The sequence below is a fragment of the Sander lucioperca genome, chromosome 6 (genome assembly GCF_008315115.2).
Source record: "Sander lucioperca isolate FBNREF2018 chromosome 6, SLUC_FBN_1.2, whole genome shotgun sequence".
In the NCBI taxonomy this organism is placed as follows: domain Eukaryota; kingdom Metazoa; phylum Chordata; class Actinopteri; order Perciformes; family Percidae; genus Sander; species Sander lucioperca.
Genome location: NC_050178.1, coordinates 34,304,189 through 34,324,207, shown reverse-complemented (window position 1 = coordinate 34,324,207; position 20,019 = coordinate 34,304,189). Strand labels below are relative to the sequence as shown.

The 20,019-nt window shown below is 41.3% G+C and overlaps 2 protein-coding genes across 7 annotated transcripts in view; both read right to left on the bottom strand.

Annotated features, from left to right (window-relative positions):
* Nucleotides 1-590: 590 nt before the first annotated feature.
* LOC116034053 (flocculation protein FLO11) lies at nucleotides 591-9,450 on the bottom strand. Its single transcript, XM_031276636.2, has 3 exons — nucleotides 8,640-9,450; nucleotides 6,504-6,745; nucleotides 591-4,431 (listed from the first exon to the last, which is right to left on the bottom strand). Exons 1-3 carry the CDS (start codon nucleotides 8,656-8,658, stop codon nucleotides 2,881-2,883), a joined length of 1,812 nt encoding a protein of 603 aa, XP_031132496.1. The 5' UTR covers nucleotides 8,659-9,450; the 3' UTR covers nucleotides 591-2,880.
* Nucleotides 9,451-9,814: 364 nt separating this feature from the next.
* Nucleotides 9,815-20,019, bottom strand: part of dlgap4b (discs, large (Drosophila) homolog-associated protein 4b) — a 111,518-nt gene continuing 101,313 nt past the window's right edge. For 5 of the 6 annotated variants that reach the window (XM_036002164.1, XM_036002163.1, XM_031276574.2 and 2 more), the window contains 3 exons: nucleotides 18,559-18,650; nucleotides 15,274-15,444; nucleotides 9,815-13,712 (listed from right to left, as the gene is read on the bottom strand). In XM_036002164.1, the coding sequence (XP_035858057.1) occupies nucleotides 13,470-13,712; nucleotides 15,274-15,444; nucleotides 18,559-18,650 (506 nt within the window). In that variant the 3' untranslated portion in view covers nucleotides 9,815-13,469. Of the gene's footprint in view, nucleotides 13,713-15,236; nucleotides 15,445-18,558; nucleotides 18,651-20,019 lie in introns of all 6 variants that reach the window. The other variant, XM_036002166.1, reaches the window with a different exon arrangement.

Genomic DNA, 20,019 nt, shown 5'->3' with positions numbered 1-20,019 from the left:
TCCACTTCTGATCATCTACTCATCAAAAATATAGCGGCTTTAAAAATAAAAAAATACAACTCCCATTAAATTTTCATGACTAAATATCAGTTTGAGTCTAACACTCCAAAACTTACTCCCCTGGAGAAAAGTTCAGACAAAGACCTAAATATAAAAATCTTTTCTGTGAAATAACCAAAACAGTGAGGTAATGTTGTGCCCTCTTAGGCCTTTTTCACAGCACACATTTTGACTTCTTGTAGTAGAAAAAGGACAGTTGCCATTAACACTGCCTCTCTTCTATGAAAGTGTCCCAGTAAATCAGTGAACGTGAGCCAGTAGGCACAATACTAGGAACCTACGATGACAAAATGTTTCCCATGAAAAAAGGCTATTGTAAGTAGGTAATTGAGGAAACATGTTCTCATGATGACGCAATTTGGTCAATCTCACAAAATCAAAATAACTTTTTAGGCAACAAAAGACTAGAATAAATGTCATTTATAAAAAAACTGAACTTTTATTTCTTTGAAATGCTTATACAAAACACACACATTTAAAGTTTAAGGCATATATTGCACAGACTATTGAGAAGTTTTTTTATATATATATATATAAAAAAGGGGACATATCCCTCAGTCGTAGGTTTAAGGCACAGCAGCCAGTCATACTGCCAACGGTCGTCATGATTCTAAACATGAAAACATTTTTGAATGCATTTGGCTGTAAAGAAACAGTTTGAGATAAAGTTCATGCCAATAGAAACCAAAAAACATGACCTTGAAAATATTTACATGCATCATCACAATGTATGATAGGAGCATCATTTTGCATCTAAAAAAAAACAAAAAAAAAAAAAACACATAAACCTTGCTATAAAATACCTGCCTGCCTAATCTTTAGCCAGCCATTTCCAGTATCTCAACCGATAAGGTGTTGTCACAGTGGCATGATGTAGTATGAACAATAAAAAATATTACTTTAATACTTAGTATTCTACAAATGACCCAAGTCTGACATGACCTGTGTAAATTGAGGTATAAATGCACATCTATCTAGTGATGCGATGTCTAGTCTACCTGTAACCAAATAAAATAAACTAAAACTCCTCCGACATCCACATAGCATTACTGGCAGTGAGGGACAAAAAGGGAAGTGAAAATACAAGAGGACAGTTGATATCTGCCATTAACAAGAAAGTTTTTCTGGGGATGGATCAGTGCTCTGACCTCAGACTTTTGCCCGTCTTCTCTAACTTCTTGCACATGTAAAATGTAACCGTTTTGAACTACACACAGCTCAATGACACTGGTAAACATGACAGTATTGAAGATTTGATGCACAATCCTGCTGTAGTATCATTCACACAGGAACCTTTCCACATACTGTTAATAGATGCCTAGATGGCATTCAGCCATATATTGTGGTTTATGCTACAACAGTTTCATGGAAACTACAGCTTCGTGAATGATTAGAAACTCTACAGAAACCATTTCTAAACACAGGTGGAAAGCACTGATGAGGAAAAACTTGATTTGGTATGCCATTGTACCCCCCTGGGTAGAAAACCCCCAGCAAATGCCAGCTATTTCAGTACATCGGCAAATTTGCTTTGCAGAGACACTATACACATCAATTAATCTTTCCACTAGGAAGAGGTTTGAAATAAATTTTCCAAATCATAAGGCCCCAAGTCGGGATAATTTATCTATCCCCCAAATAGGACGATCCAATGGTTAAAGTGTTTTGCACCACAAAAGATAAGGAGCCAAGCCTCGCAGCAAGTGTAATGTTTCAGTCCAGGCGCGGCAAGAGCTTGAGGTCATATCACCTAGCTGCTCAACTCTCCACTGAAATTGATTTCTGTAACAGATACAATGTGATCCTCTCGCCTTCATCCTATATCCACTGCCCTCCCGCTCAACAACAATCACTGAAAAATCACACAACTGATCAAGGTCACATAAAGTAACGACATTACTGCTTTCAGCAAAAACAAGAAAATACGGTTCGTTTTTATAGATTGGAAATTGCAAACAAAGAAACATGTGGTACTTGACAGCATGTGTTGAGTGGTTGAGATGAAAATTCACAAGGGCCAATGAATCCCCTTAGCTACAAAAAGACAGGAAGAAGGGGGTGGGGGGTGATGGAGACAGACACATTGAGGCGAGTCATTCAGTCAGACTTGCTGCAGTACAATCAATTTCCCCGTCAGCTCATCTCCAAGGAGAAAAAAGGAAAATGTAGTGTAGTAAAGAACAGACTAAATTCTTAAAAAAAAAAAATCCGTTATTACTAGGACTTCGACATTGTTGCTGTGCGTGGGAAAAACAAACTCCCGTCCTCCTTTATAGCCTGATGGGAAATGAATGATCGCCAGCCTAGCCAATCATATCAATGTCTTTTGTACATTCAATAAAAGTCCAGTACTGCTACTGAAGATGCTAACTGCTGGTCCTGAAAATGACAGATTGACATTTTGTACAATAAAGGGATATTTCCTCCTCATTTCATAAAATTGTAACGTGGAAAGACATTTGAAATTGGCATCAAAAGCTTTGTACAATACATTTACTCTGCACTGAGGAAAGGTTCTTTCTAGAAAATACATCAAATTGTTCTTACCGGCAGGTGCCTCCATCAAGAACAGCATATTTAACAATAAAAAGTTGCTTGAAACAGCAAGTCTCTAACACCGCATGTTTGATAGTTTACTTTGTCCCAGTTCATACATCTGATCTCATTCCCTGTATTCTGCAGGCACAGGCGTTAATGATAAAAAGGGGACTGGTGATGAAGATACATTCTCCTATATACAGTGTTGTCCAGCCAACAGCAATGTTTGGCCCCTCTCCTCCCCAGATATACATATATATTTAAAAAAAAAACTTCCAGCTCCTAGTTCACAGTTTCACTTACTGTGTGCAGGCTGTGCTGCGGGCCCCACACTGTGGTGATGGGGGCCTTTACCACTTGAAGAGAACTGGGTTGCCTGGTATCAGCGTGGACCATGCTCCAAACACTGGGCACCACTGCTGAATTCCTCTGTGCACTAGTAATACTGCTACTGCTGGTGGAGGAAGGCTGAAGAGAAGCAGTGAGGTGGGAAGCTAGGCCGAGAAGAGGTGTAATTGTTGGCGTAGAAGAGGATGTTGGGGCTGAAGCTGGGCAAGGAGTTAGAGTTTGGGCAGAGGCAAAAACTGGGTTGTGAACAGGGGATGGAGAAGAAACGGGTGATAGACATGGAACTGTGACTGGGATTATGGGGGATTTGTTGAATGGCAGGTAAAGTGGGACTCCTCTGGGGTCTGTAAAAGAGGCGATGGCTGGAGAAGGAGCAGCTGGATAAAGCGCTACAGTGTGGGATGAAGCCTGGCTTGGGGCAGTGACAGAAGCGGGACTTGTGGTCGAGACAAAGACTGGTGATGGCAGCGAGACCGGCTTTGTAGCTGCCGGTGAGCTGGTGGCTGGAGCTGATGATAAAGCTGGGGTGATGACTGGGGCAGCAGCTGGTTTCTGAGAATTTGGCTGTCCTAAAACTGAGGCTGGCACTGCGGTTGGCAGATGGGCTGGGATGAGCGGAGGCTGGTTTGGGCTGGAGGCTGTGGCAGTGTCCTTCTCCAAGGGGCTCCAGATTACTTTATTCATCAGGAGAGGAGACAGCCTCAGGGCTGAGACCAAGGCAGGAGCTGTGACTGGTACAGAGGCTGCTAAAGACAAAGGCACTGGAGTATTTACTGAAGTTACAGCCGACACTTGAACAGCCATAGCCTTCTCCATCAGACTCTGCACCCGGGAAGGATCCATGACTTGTTGGCTGTCCTCTGGAGGCGGCGTGGGTCCTATGTCACTGCTATACGCACTGCACTGTGCCTCCACTAGTTCAGTCTTTCCAGCTTCTGTAGGTCTGTTCTGGCTCTCCTGGAGCCTCTTCAGGTTCTCCTGCTCTGCTGCCCTCTGCAGAGCAGCGTCGACCAGGAGCCTCAAGTCGCTGAAGTCCTGGGTGGGGAACAGCTCGGGAGGAGTTGGGGGAGGCGTGTTGAAGAGGCCACTGGTGGGACTAGCTGCCATTGTTGTGCTGTTGAGACAAACCATATTTGCCCCTTGTTCCTCCGCTTCCCTCAGCAGACTTTGTGTGTCCAGCTTCATCAGCGCCTGGACCGACCCTTCCTTACCTGGGTAGCCTGCTCCTGTCAGAATAGCGGTCGCCGTGCTCCCAAGAAGGCTGAGGTCCAATGTAGGGGCAGAGCGGATGACAGACGGGCGTTGCTGAGATGAGGTGGTGGAAGAGTTGCTTTCTGGAGAGCTGGCTCCACCTCCATTAGACGAGTGGCCTTCACTTTTACCACCAACCTTCCGGGAGATGGTGAACTTGGTGGGATCTTTGCCATCCTTGCGAAGCAGGTCAGGGAGGAGGCGGCGACGTGCATTGATGAACCAGTTACATATCTGGGAAAAGAGGAAGAAATTCTGGCATAAACAGAACGAATACTGGTTGTTTACATTGATGTTTTACTTGGATTTCTTTTGAGGGGGTGCGTTGATATTACTGCAACATTTTGCCTTGGACACGGTTTTACTCGACAGCCTCAGACACTGTTAGCACGATTCATAACTCAACCCTGGCATCACATTCAAGATCTAAAAATGATCTGAGGCCTGTGATTTAAACAACCACCTACACATCATCTACATCTGCATGAGGCCTTACTTACCCCCTCTAGTGGTACAGCCTCCCACACAAGAAAGAAAGTGAGACAGACAGATGAGAGCCCTCAAACAGCTGGCAATAATGAAGGTCTGAGCTCAAATATGCTGAGCCACAGAGAAGCCAGCCAAAGGCATTCCAGTGAACTGACTACATTAGAAACTCTGCTGCCTCATGCTGATTTTTTAATGTATTCTCTAATGCTGACTGTTTGGGCTAGGGATGCCACGGTGAGGAAGTCTTCCCACGAGTTAATAAACCCGGGACAACACCAATGTTACCGATTACACCATAAACGCACCACGGCTGTGTCTGGCCTCTCTGATCAAGCTTTTGCTGCGCAGCTCATTTTGGTAGCCGACTGGTTGAGACAGGAGGTGGAAGCACAACAAAGCACTGCCCGCTTCCCTTCCGCACCCATGCTAACCATTGACGGTATATAAATGTGAGGTTTACAATTTGGCTATTCAGACTGCGACACAGAGCTCCGCAGTCGCCTCGTTGTCAGTTTTCGTCACAAGCAAATCTGGCAATAAAAACACACCGATTCCATCCATTTGGACTAGCCGATGTCAGCCACTACCAAGATGGTGATTGCCAGAGCCACCAGGAGCCCTATGGGTGACTACATTACTACAGTCCACTTTTTATACAGTCCCATTTTTTAATCTATGAGGGGAGCAGACATTTGGGGCCACTGATAACACAAAAATGAACTAAAAATGAACTAAATGGGGTTTACCTCTATAAAAAGCAAAAAGACCACGAAAATTACAAGGAATGTAATTGGGGCATGTCCGACCACCGTAACACCGACTACCGCAGCAAGCCTTAATTTGTGCGTGCCTGTGTGTTAAGAGGCAAAGGGGAAATGTCTACTACTGATGCAATGAAGCGAAAAGGGAAGCCTGGGAAAGTCTCAGTCTCTGTGATGATACCATCCGATTGTCGTTTTGCTTTCACTTGTTCACTGTGTTGGTTGGGATGCTGGTGACAAGTGTTGGTAAAAATTACTAAACACAAAAGCTGATACCACAAGAGTAAGAATCATGTAAAAGTTATTATGCCTGTACACCTTTGTGTGCAGCATTAGACTTTATATTAGGGGTGGGGGAAAAAAAAAAAATCCATACAGCATAGTATCGCGATACTTTCCGTGGCAATACTGTATCGATACACAGACGCCAAGTATCGATCTTTTATGTCTTGGTCAGTTTATCTGCTTGACAATCCCATTTTGTGGCAATACAATTGAAGTGAGATAAACAAACTTATCTTTTTAGATAAAACAGATGTTGACAAAGTTTCCTTTTGGGGACATCATTTGAAATTGGGAAAAATTTGAAGATGGAAAAAAAGGTAATTGCAATACATCGCAGAATATTGCAATACGTTTAAAATCGCAATAATATCGTATTGTGACGTAAGTATTGTGACGATATCGTATCGTGAGGCCTTTCCCACCCCTACTTTATATTGAGTCTGATGTGCAGGTCTCGGTCAGCCTTTTGTGCTACAAGACAAATAATTTAATGATTTGATCTGCGTATGGGCATTACAAACAGTAAAGTTAATATTCAGTGTCAAAGCAACCTTTATGAAATTTACACCACTGCTTGCTACAATAATGTCAAAAAAGAAAAAAAAAAAAAAAAAATCACCAAAAAAGAAAAATCACCAAAAAAACCCCAAAAAACCACACACACTATAAAATCCAGAATGCGCAGAAACAAGTGTACCACAAGTGTCATTTCCTCTGGCAAGTGCAGCGCGTTTCTGGAAAAATAAAAAATTAATAAAAATGTACTCTCACCTGCAGCACAGACAGGTCGGTCTGGCCTGACAGACTGAGTTTCTCCTGCTCTGACGGGTAGGCGTTGAAGCGGTGCTCGTACAGCCAGCTCCGCAGAATCTGCACCGCCTCCTTGGGCAGGTTGCCGCGGCGACGGCGCTTCCCAAAGAGCCCCCTTCCTGACAGGTCAAGCGGGGAGCCGTCATCACTGTCCGAGACAGCCGAGGAGTGCTCATTCTCCAGGCGATGCTCTTCTTCTAGAGCTGAAGAAGGGAAGCACAGTTGTCAGTCACGTTCACCATTAGTCAGTTGGCCAACGTGTTTACATAAAATCTGCTAGTCATTTGGTATATGTTGTGTGTCCTTACTTTGCCATATATGAAGTGTGAGGAAAGAAGATAATATTTAGTGAATTTCTATACATTCGCCTGAGCTTCTGCAGAAAAGAGTTAGTTTGATCCACTTTTATGCACAAAATGAAATGTAAACCACTCTTTCACGATACTAGAAGCCATGTTAGCAGACTGGGCAAAATAAGTGGTCTGCACCGATTTGGCTCTGAGCAGTGGAACAAGTGCACAAACCTCAGTTACTTTTAACCTCCTAATTTTACCCAATTTAAAGTGAGGATCACAAAAGCGCTCATGTAAACAACAGCTTAGAGGTTTAAACTTTGATGTGGGATTTTTGTCAGTCTATGGTTGGCCACTGGAGAGAATCTCCCCTCAAAATGGAGCATGGCTGATCCCAGGGGTGGGACACAGAATGCAGTAAATGTCTTTCTCTGGGGCTGGCTGAAACCTGACCCCCGGGGCAGCGCCTGTCTTCACAAAGAAGATTGTGTGCATATCAACATCACAGTAGCCAGTGGCCCAGGAACCTATTGACCATGCAAAAGAGGTCGTTTTCACCTCATGCCACTTTGGCTCAAGACTGCTAGAGTAGCTGACAAATCTTTTGAATTCTGCATTCCTCAACAATGAGGGAAGTCCTAAACCAAGTAAGAAAAGTGTGTGTGTGTGTGTGTGTGTGTGTGTGTGTGTGTGTGTGTGTGTGTGTGTGTGTGTGTAAAAACATACAAATTCAGTGCATTTCCACCCCAATTTCTGTAAATGAGCTTCCACTGGCACCTAAAATATTGTGTTACAGCAGGCCTGGACATTGGACTATCCCTTTTGATTGGAACCGTATGATATTTATGTCACAATTTATCCTTTTGGTCAATTTTGTGGTCCCAATTAAATGATTCAAACCAGTCTCCCATTCATTAGACAGCCACATGCATGCTTGACAGACATCTCAGGTTATCCTACTTCTAATAGACAGAAATGATGTGGCCCACAACAAAGTTGCGTTCCCTTAACTCCACGGAATCATTGGACAGACATTTGAAAGATTTGCCATGGGCTTTTTAACACAAAGTCAATGTGGGGTTCAAAAATCAAACCGCCAAGACAGAACATGTTAGCTTAGTGCATTAACGTTATGTCACATAAGCAACATCTCACAGGCAGTCAAACTGACCCAGCTTTGTTTACCAAATGTCTCCTCTACCTACAAGTTGTTAAATATGTGCCCCTGGGAAAGTGGTGCTAGTATTTTTTTATATTCTTTAAAACAATTGGGCCAAATGGTCGGTCCTCAGGGAAAAGTTTGAAAACTCAACAGTGAACTAGCTAACTTCACAACACACTCACTCCAAGGTAAGGATTTGAATCTGACCGTTAGTAAAGCGTTACACACCAAACATCAACTTGGGAGACCAGCTCGCTTTGCCAAAGTGATACCGTCATTACGTTACTGTTAAATGATACACACTAAAAGCATCTAGAATAATGCTAAATGTTACATTCAAACAAGACAAACAGAGGAGCTACTCGGTAAATTAGCCATCTGGAGCGCACAAAGGAGACAGGCAGGAAAGCACAGCGTCCCGCATGTCACGCCGCCAGATGGACACCATGCCTGCCTCCAGAGATAACTAGCTGGCTAGCTGTCCCTCCAAATTTGAGCACAAACACACGCTACATTTGCTCGCAACAAAAAGCCTACATACCAGACAAAACCAACAGGAAAGACACTGGCTCGCAGACAGACACTTTGTGGGTTATAAACGTGTATGGCAAGGATATAAAACACGACGCGAGTGCCGCTCACCTCGTTTGAATGCTTTCATTCTTTGTTGATGGTTTGCCTGAAAACACGCAGCTGTCCAAGTTGCTTGCTGTACAAAGCGTGCCCGGGAGCCAAACGATGGTTGACACAGCGGTACTTTCTTCCAAGAAGCTGAAGATGTTGCGCTTTCTCATCGACTTAAATACATCGAGAGAGAGAGTCCGTTTCCATCGCACTCCTCGCTTTCTGCCAAGATAAATGTTTTCTGTTTTGTGTGGCTTGTTCCTTTTACCTGCAGGCAGCAGCGCCAGCTCTTTGCCAATCTTGACAGTCGCAGCTGAAATGATCCCGCCTTATCAACAGCTGTCAGCCAATCATGGACCTCTATTGCGCATCTTGGGCAGCCGTTAGCCAATCACGGCGCTCCGTCAGACAACAGACGGGCTACGTGACTGACGGGAGAACCATTTCATTCAGAGCAGTCATTGAAACAAATGTTATTTTCTCGACGCGGTTGAAACCACAGTGTTACGTCGACACAAGCATATATATTTAGCCGTAGTTATCTTTCATAACCTTTGTGGTCGTCTTTATTTTTGTGTGCGTGGGGCAGCTACATTGTGGAGAGCGTTTACGTAACGTTCAGCAAACTGTTCTTGTTACATAAATCATAAGCGTCGACTGGTAACCGCATTGACTATTACATAACACAATAACCAAGTTATTTCGACTCACACTGAATAGAGTCATAAAATGATGTGAAATGTAGTCTACACACTCACATTCTACAGTTGGTTTGTCTCCAGGCGTGTGAGGCTATGATGAAAGCTTTTTGATTCCTCAGTCTCTGGGAGATTCTCCAGGCCAAATGAGCGGGAGAGTTCAGATTTTAAGGCAAGATAGCATCATACAAAACTGCAATCTACCTGTCGTAAGCAACCTTGAGTGTTAAGTGTCAACAAATAGCGTTACTTTACGTTACTGTCTCAGCCCTGAGGCTGAAAAGAGGAGGGCAAAGCAAAAGCAAAAATGTGCATATTGACACAGATTTGAAGTGATAATTCGAAACCAGCAGGTTTTGAAAAACAATAACAAACAATATGCATTGTTGTATCTCAGAAAATAGTCTGAAATAAAATTGACAGCCACAAACGGAATCATCTTGTTTTAAAGGTCAGCAAACAGCTTCAAAACAGTAAGCAAATACAGCCATGATGAACTTTTTGAGAAAGTATTGTGTGCATTTTATTGAATGTTACATCTCTCTATTATACATTTGAACAACCTTGAAATAGTATAAATAGATCTACAGCATTGTAAAAGATGAAGATTTTCAGTCTGGTCTATTTACAGAAGAACATAGCGGGAGGAATGCAAGATTAGTAATTTTAATTTATAATATGAAAGAACCAGAATCAAAGAATCAAACCTTTTCCCCCTCAGTCCTGGAATGCAGAAAAATACATAAAACAATCTTAAAGGGTAGCTAAACTGTATATAATGTGTGATGTAAAACCCATTTTTAGAGGAAGAAAGTAAAAACCGAAAAGGTACATTAGTATCACAGAACATATAGTATAATTTGGACCATAGCCACATTGTAAATAATGATTTTTTTTTCTTGCTTAACATTACATTTTTTTCTCCACATTTATGGATGACAAGATATTCTACCAACTTCACTATTGTGGTTGAAGGAGGCACACTAAAGAGTGCAGCTGAATATAAGCTTGACCAAAAACAGACCGCTGCTTAAGCAAATGCTGATAGAATGACAGTTTTGACTTAGGCGAAATCCTTCAAACCTATATGGGGGACCATTATCACCCTCTAATCAATGGTTTTACAGTAACGAACCCCCCACAGTGCAGCTGTTTGGATCATGGATAACCCTACTCAGGAAATAGACCTAGGTGTGCCCAAGTGATATCTGTGTATTGGAGGCAAGCCTTGTTTAAATGTATGATCTCTTGGCATTTTACACATCCAAGTTTAAGCGGGCTGGAAAAGCATTGCCTTTCAGTTTGTGAAGGTTAGATCATAGAACAACTTTCTCTGTGTTCATGCCCTCCTTCCCTCAGCATACTTGAGATGCCACATTGTGTTTGATGTGTTCAAGTCAGGCAGACCTTCGGTTTTGTGTGAGGAAGGGTGACAGCAGGGTTCGGGCCTAAACATGTGTCAAATGGAAAAAAAGGAAATGATATGTTATGGAATTGTTTTAAATGTTTAAAATATTCTGGCAGTGGTTGCATATGGGAAAGAGATTTAAATCTAATTTTTGCAATATATCGCCTTCAAGCTACGCTGTTTACACAAGAATCTTCCTCTTGAGACATGTTCATTCTTAAGATTGAATATTCAATATCCCTGGAAGAGATAATACAAAATGTGTCAATAACAATCTGTCTGAAAACTGGTAGACACCTTAAAACAACTTGTCAGACACAACTTTTTCATGGCAGTCAGAAATCAAATCAAGCCAACGACTGAGTTCAAGTCACACAAAAGGCCTTCAGGTGTTAACGATGCTATCCACCCCACTAAAAATAGGGGGGTGGGGGGCATTGACAGCCACCAGGGAACTGACTATTGACACCCCTGAGCCATTTTCTATGCTGAGAGTCATCCCCAGCCGGCAAACACAACAGGCAAACAAAAGGCCCGCCATCAAGAGAAAGCTCTTGTCAAGATAGAGAGAGAATGGTGGTCATCAGGCTTTTCTAATTCAAAGCCTCAGGCTGCATTTTTGGGTCACAGTGGGTGTGAAAGAGGCATTGCAGCAGCCAAAGCAATGCTCTTGTAATAGTTTACATAACTAATTAGGAAGGGGAAGTTAGATTTGCTTAGCATTCGGAAGAAACCAAGGTAAGCAACTGTGGTTGATGTAAGCAGGTCAGGGTTGACTTTGTGGTTGGATGTATACTTCTAGAGTGAAATCCTAAAGTGTGTCTACGTGAATGACTCGTAAACCAAGAGGCCTCTTTGTTTTGGGAACTGGCTTCAAACAACAGAGGAGTCTGCAAATATGTGTAATCCCCACAATGGATCCTCTTAATGCAAAACAGGGCAGGACTGAACATTATCTTATAATGTTAATGCCCCTTTCATTGCATGCATACAGCATACAATGCACTGTATGTTGGATTGAAAAGTAACCACTGTTGCCCTCTAGAGGTCAGAAATTAAACATTTCACCATGTCAGTTCCCAGGCTGAGAAGGGGAGGGGTCCAGGCCGTGAAGCTCCTAAACAATTATTACGTTGTAGTGACGGGCAGTTCTGGTTAAGCTTCTGGGCATGTGCATATCCAAATGTTAAACCTGTGATACATGCAGTGCTGTGGCTACACTCCACTCTATTTTCACAGTAAGCGCTGTTACTGTTGAGCTCCCTGCTGCTGACATTTAAATTTGTCAGATGAATTTGAAACGGTGAATCCATCTTATTCAGTCTTCCATAAAAAAACAAAAACAAAAGCAAGTAGAATTTAATAAATGATGAAAACACATTGACTAATGTATGTAATGCTTTAATTAAATATCTTTTCTTTGAATAAAAAAGTGCAGGTACTTCAATGAGGGGAAACAATGGTTTCAAAGAACTAAGATTGATTTTGTTGAGTGATGGGAGGCAAAATAAATCAAAAATAATTACAGAAACATAGTATAAAATGACAGCAAGACATGTCCTAATGTGTGTCTCCACAAACAATAACGCAATATTATCCAGCTTGCTGCTGAGCTACTTCAATAAAAGCCCTAGATTCATTCGAGATGTATGAGTTGAATACTAAGTGAAGTTAATAAAAGCACTTAAAGAAGCATTAAACAGATGGAACAAAAATCCTGACTGAAATATCCACGCATCTGCAGTTAGAGCACAAACATGAAAAACAAAGTTAATGGGACAGAGAGAAGCAAGAGATTTAAAGATTTTCCTCCCAAAGAAAATTATATTCAGTAATATTGTGGCCACTGACATTCTGACTAAAAGAGAGATCCTCATGCTGTCATCATTAATATGATCCATTCTCATTAAAAATAATTAAGAAACTAAACTTTAAAGATTCTCACCAGCGTTTAAAATCTTTGACACAAGAACATTTTGTAGGACACACAATTGTTAGGAACTATATAAATACCCCTTCAAATCTGACTTTCAATTTCATCATTCCAAAAATATTCATAATAACTAGATCTAAATGGATTTTTATACAAACAAAGGATGAGTAAACAAATAAATACAAGGAAGACATACGTAGGTGTGAGTTTGTAGTGTGAGTGCAGTGCTTGTGGCCACAAGGCGGTGTTGTGCAAAGCTACAAGATGGCCAATGATCTGGGAAGAGAGGACGACGATGGGAGACAGAAAAGCATTAATGTTTGCCTTCTGTCCACTAAATAGATCTTATAGCCAAGATAGAGGAACGTTTAAAACAGTCTTCGTATAGATACTTTAGGATATAATTGTCATAATAACAATACTTTAAATAGCAATTTTATGATATCAGGAGTAATAACAAGAAAGTTTATCAGCTGAGGTTTTCAATGGCAGCCTCAAACGAGGAGTCTCCTGCTTCATAGTCTGTAGAGTCTACAAAAGGTAAATTTTTCATCTTCAGTTTTGTTAAATAAGTGTTTGATGCCACCAGGACCAGCCTATAACTGTAAGAGTGTGTGAAAAATGCCCAAATCTACTCCCACCCCAATCTCTGGGAATTTGATGTCTCCTCCCCCATCCATCCATCTTTACTCAGCAGTAGTAGCTCATTCGTATTGCAAAAGTTTTCCTCTCTTTCCCCCCCCAGGTATTCAATTGACACCTATCTGTCATTTGAGCCGATCCTATTTCCTTTCCTCTCAGTGTCTCTCTCAGAGGCGAGTCTGGGCCTCGGGGACATAGATTTCGATGCTGTCCGCGCTCTCTGTGGCGGAGTTCTGGCGAAATGAGGCAGCCTTTTTAGCAGCCAGTAGACGCTTGCGTGCCTCGTGTCTCTGCTTCTCTGCTGAGGCCGAAGAAGAGGTGGATGAGGAGTCTGCACTCTTCTCGCGGCCCAGCGATGGTCGTCCCTTACCGGGCTTCTTTGACGCTGGAGCGGCCTCCTTCTCCCCGTCCTGCAGTGTTAGAGTGATGGAACATGACAGACAGAGGAGGAGAGAGTGAGAGAGGAATGTGTGAAAGGAGGAGAAAACACAGATACAAGACAGTGAAAGAGTGTAATATGGAAACTGTCTTCAAGACGTTCGATTGGTCTAGGCAGCTTTGGCAGACAGGACTTTGACAAAGACATTATGACACTGCCAATTGTTTTCGTTACCTCTTGGGTAACACTTTGTAATAAGCATCACTAATAAATGGTAAATTGATAGTTAAATAGACTTTATTTAACAGATATTTTACTGTTAACAATGGCATGATCATTCATGTTTCCTAAATATTAGTAATTTTATAATTTAGTTATTTTAAAAGGTTAGTATTGCACACATCACATTTTATACATTATATTAAGTGTTTGTTAATGGTTACCAAATTATTGTAAACCTTTAAGAAATAAACATGATTTGCATGGCTATTACAAAGTTGCAACTGATGATTATAACACCTTGGGAATGGTTAATAAATACTTGTAAAGTTTGTACTTTAAACATTTGGATAGCTATTATCAGTGCACAAATAATCAAATAATCATCTTTTTTATAGATCACCAAAAAGAGATATAATGGGGCCAAAATAATGACACTTGATGGTTATTAATCATTAATTATTATAAGTTTCGGTTGCAACTTTATAATAGCCATCCAAATGCTGCTTATAGATGGTTTTCAAAACAATTATTAACGATTGACAAAGTATTAACTATCTAAATTTTACATTACACTATATTAATGACACTAACTTTCATTTTTTATTAACAGTGAAATAACTAATAATTATTAAGTTTAATTAACTATCAATTTTCAATTGATTAATCATGTTATTATAAAGTGTTACCAAAACGGTAAATAACATTTAGTGGTTTTGGGTGATAAACACAAAAACACTGACAAATAGACAACTGGAAAAACAAACATTAAGTAAAAAAACAAACAAACAGTCATTTATATGACAATTTTTGAAGACATGAAATGGTTACATGAATTGATGGCCAGATTGGATCAGTCTGAAAGCACAATAAAGGGATCACAAGACACACAGTCAATGCATTAGCATTGCAGAACAACATACTGTAAAGCAAGAGCACCTCAGCTACAGATACATAACCTTGAAACACACACACAAATATATAAAGACAAACCAGAGAGAAACAATGACAGACACACAAACACAAGCCAAAACATTCTGTCACATGAGCCAGTGCATCATATTAGCCATGCTCCACTGCAACCAGCACATCAGTAGTAAGTAATACATGCATGCTCAAAGCAGGGCTTTACATTTAAAAACACACCAACGACAGCCCTCTTTGAGATGAATTGTTTCATGCATGCCTAAGGGGATCTCTCTGGGCCCTTTGTATTTAACAGGGAGGCCCTATTAGAGTTCATCCCACGCAGGGGGAAGAAGGTAAAAAAAAAGAGTGGGAGAAATGGTGGTGGTGGTGGTGGGAGGAGAGAGGCCGGTTTCGGCGGCTTTCCTACCCCAGCCAGGGCACTGGGCAGCAGGGGTGGGAAGTACCTTCCGCTCAGGGGGCGACTGGGCAGCCGCAGACGGCATTGGCTGCCAGTCATTGGACTTGAGATGGTAGAGCTCATCGAACTTGAGGCTGATGTCCTCAATGGAGAGCTGCAGCAGGTCCCAGAAACCTGCCAGGTCCTGGGCTGTGGCCCGTGGGTTGGCATTCACATTCTGACCAAAAGAGGAAGAGGGGAATGAAAATGAAAGAACAATCAAAGAATGGTGAGGAGAGAGGACACAGTCAGTGTTGTAGTGTAGAATGTATGAAATACATATGATTTCATGAAAACTGAACTAAACTAATTTCACACAAGCCAGTATGTAGTGCAAACTAATGCCTTATCTTTGAAACTGAACTGTGTTATAATGGCCTTTTTATTCTGCTCTTTCTATTTCTTGGGTTTGGTGTAGGTCGTCCTTTTTTGTCCAGCATTACATCCAGCTGTGAATAAACTAGTCAGAGCCCATTACCCCACAACACAACTTTTTTTTTTACTTCTTGTTATGGGCTACCACGTGTTGCTTATCTTTCAGGGTGCTGATGTGACAAGGACATTTAATGCTCAGCACATGGGCTATTGCTTCTGACAAGTCAGCTTTTTAAAAAGGGTGTTTGGCCTTTGGTGAAATAGCAGGAAAAAACTAAATACAGAAATGACATGCATTCAATGCATCCATGGTCATCAGTGGCAGAGATGGATCAGGTACATCATAAAAAAAATTATCACCCAATATATATAATTCTACTCAACTTTATTTGAGAAGATTTGGCAATGAAAACTAGGCTATATTTGTAAAAAATACTTTTGTCCTAGATGTGTCCACAATGGAAGAATCAGGGCGGTGGGTGGGGTATCTGTGGGTCAGCTTTTGTGGGTCACCACCACTAAAATCCTCCATCCCAGTTTTTGGTGGTCCTGATTTGAAAATAGTGTTGTTTCTCATCTTCACATCCAAACTGCTAATGCAACTTAAGCAGCAGAGCCTATGTAACAAAGGTTGGTGCCACTACAGACAGAGAAGCTAAAACCAGGCCAACAGTGACTGGGTACTGATTTCATTCTATTCAAAGTTGTTCAGGTACCAATATCGAAAAAGCCTCCGATACTGCCTAAAATGCTGGTATTAGTATCGGCGAGTACGCAAGTCTATGCAAGCTCCGATACCACTTAATTTAGCCCTGAAAAACAACAACATACTTTTAAGTAGTTTATTTATGTGCTTTTTCTGTTATGACTGACAAACAAACTAGATAATAAAAGACTGTTCTATGGCATTCATTCTCTGTATGTACAGTATTTGTTTATGTTTTACAAAGGGTTTAACCTAAGCCAGGCCATACAACAATGATAGCAATTATATCACATTCATACAGGGTTATCGGGAAGGAAAGAATAGTCTAATCTTATTGTAAATAAATTGTGTCAAAATGTCACTGCAGAATTGTGTTATTTTGTTTAAACAATTTGTGTGCCTTGGTTCCACTTACAGTATATATTCCTTGTTTATATGGTATTGCATGTTTTTCTTGTTTTTTTTGTTCCTTTGCTTTAGGTGAGATTAGAGTGATGGTGGTTCTGGTGCAATGTAACTGTCTCTGTTTTATGCCTTTTGACAGTGGAGATGGCAGGAAACGAGTAGAGAGAGATAGGGAACAACATGAGACAACATTCCCCGGGCCAGACTCAAACCAGGAAGTTGGAGTTCATGATCAGCACCTCACATGATCCCCAGACCATCAGAGCGCCCCCGGGCAGCTTATTACTGTATTACACTTCTGAACTGCAAATACTTACATAGTGTACCTGTCATTAAGTGCTGCTCTTTCCATATTCATCACTAGAGGGAGCCATTTTACAGCTCAGTTCTTTTGTCTAGCTGAATTCCAGAAGAAAATAAAAGGATCACAACAGAGCTTTGTCCTTTTCAAAAACATGAACCAGAAAATGCTATAAATGCTTCACATAGCCCCGTAAAATAAGCCTGCACGTTGAGCCAGAGAAATACAAAAAGGGACATTACATTTTGGATAATGTCAACAAAAAGAAATACAATCATTCAGGATCCAGTCTCACATAAAGATTAAAACTAACACTAAACACCTCACTTGTTTACAAACAGCTGCCTCTATGTTTATTGTTTGTGCAAAACACAGATTGGCAAACTGATGTCAAGTAAATTCTGCTCTGACTTTTTTCCCTCCGACACAGCCACAGTTCGTAATGCTCCAGGCAGACGGGCTTTTGTTTGTGCAGGCTCCACGCTATTGTTCACATTTACTGGAGAGCTATCCAATATGCATTACGCAAAATAGTATTACAAGATGTGTAATCATTGCAAAAACAGCAAGGGAAATTACACACTGATACAGATAAGAAGGCTTCGTCAGGAGACAGTATATGGAACAGTGATATCAATGCATATAAAGCATTGATTGTTGATTTGCTTAACTAAGGCTAAATCATTTCTTTACAGTGAAACCTCTATTGTGTAAATGGGACTGTAATAATGACGGCATTTAACTTTAGCTGAAAGTAGACAGTTAATGTTGCTTTCCGAATCCTCTTGCGATATGTCCTGTGGTGTTTTTTGCTACCTGACCCGAACATAATGGGCCCTGACAAAGTATCAGGCTCCATGTCTGGATTGGATTAACTCTAACCCATTTTGTTATGTACAGCTTTGGGCTCGGTTTGATTACCTTAAAATACAATCTATTTAGAAATGTCTCTCTTTCCATGATGGCAGCTTCTTAAGACCATTATGACATTGTATATTGCTAAATTGTACTTGCAGATGTTGCAGCTACAGCATGTTATGTTAAATGTTTTGCATGTACTGTTCTGGATTTCTTTTTGAACAGTCAAGTTCAGTTAAGCTGACAAGTAAGTTCTTAATTTACCAGCCATAATCATCTGGCCAATATTTGGGAAGTTCATATCAACCAACAAGTTTAAACAGATGGCTTATTCATTTGAGATGCTATAGTGTTATGTGCTGGTAGTTGGCTACTAGTGTATAACACCATTTCCAGTAAAACACGTCACCAGAGAGGAATGGCTTATTGGCTTATTATAAGCTCCTTGCATTTTGTGCTGGTGGGCCACCATGCCTTATTCTGTGTAGGCCTACTATGCTGTGTATCATGGCTGTTCCCAGATTAGTCAGTTTTCATCTGTGTGAAAGCCTTTATGTGTATTGAGGCAAGCATATCATGCAAAAGATAAAATAACAAAAATATAACATTGGTTTTGGTTCGACCTTAAAAAAAAACCATATACACACCAAGTTTTGTTCACACAGTCCCCGAAACTGTTGGAACTTCTGGGACATAAGGAGCTGGGCACATCCTACTGCACTGCGAACCTTCCCCAGCACTGTAGAGAGAACAAAAAGCAACACAGATCCATTTTGACAACACACATTCATTTGTGACAATTGTTTCTCTCAGAGGCATCCTGTTATTCCAGCTATGGATGACACAAACCCAGACTTCTCTGCTATAGTGGTGTACACCACAACCTACGCTTATATCAATCAGGTAAAGCAACAGCCTCAACTACACTAAGTGTATCGCATCAAATCAATAACTCTGGTTTGATGCAAACCAAATGCAGGTGTTTAGACATATATATATATATATATATACACATATATATAATATGTACTCTAGCCTGCTGTCTGTCAGTGCCTGTCTGTTGCTGTATCAGAACTAGGACAAACATCTGCCCTTACAAAATTGGGAGTCCTATCGGATTACTGGATTGCAAGTTACGGCAATGTGATTATAGTTTAGTGAGATCCAGCTCTAGAGAACAGACTACTTTATTGTAAAAAGGTCACACACATTTATTTTGAATAAAAAAAGAAATAAAAAAAAACATATGGGCTCACAAAGACACAAAGAGCCTTGTTCATAGAGTGGTGTGCTTCTGATATGAACTGAACATCCAAAGCCTTCCTACTGTTTGTTTGTATGCGTGTACATAAAGTGTATATTTGCGTGCGTGTGCTCACTTGCTGATGCTGGAGCACTAATCTTATCTGGAGGTTTAATCAGTTCCAGAGTAGATTTGTGTAATTCTGGGGATTACAGGCCTGCTTGTGTGTGGTAACCCCAGGTATTACCGCCTCATCTCCTCCATGCTGAGTATGTCTGATAGAGTGATTGATCTAGGGCCTGAGGCAGATCCCTACATGAGAGCTCTGAACCACATGGTGAGGTCAGACAGCAACTAGTCTCGCTTTGCCAGACCATCCTCCATACTCTGCGGAGGAGGGTCTGGCTAGTCCACACAGCATTCCGGGATGGGAGAAAAACGTGCTCTGGTTTATTGGCTTTTTTTTTTAAACCAATCACAATCGTCATGGGCGGCACTAAGCTCCGCACGGAGCCGTTGCAAAATAGCCTCGGGAAGGAACTGGTTTTGGTGGAACGTGTACGTTCAAAAGTTGTTTTAGTCGTGCAACAGAAAACTCAGATTGGACAGATAGTCTAGCTAGCTGTCTCAATTTACCATGCAGAGATCTGAGGATCAGTTAACCATAGTCCTCATAAATCCACCAGAGTGGCTGGAAGGAAACGGACATCGGCGAAAAGAGATGCATCCGGCGGAATTTCCTGCGGCACCGGAGCAATCCCGGAAGTGGAACGTCGTGGATATAAACTAGACAGCAACAGACCTCAACAGGCTCAGAGTGACGGGCTCAGGATGCACGGATCATTTCAGAGGGCCTGCACATGTT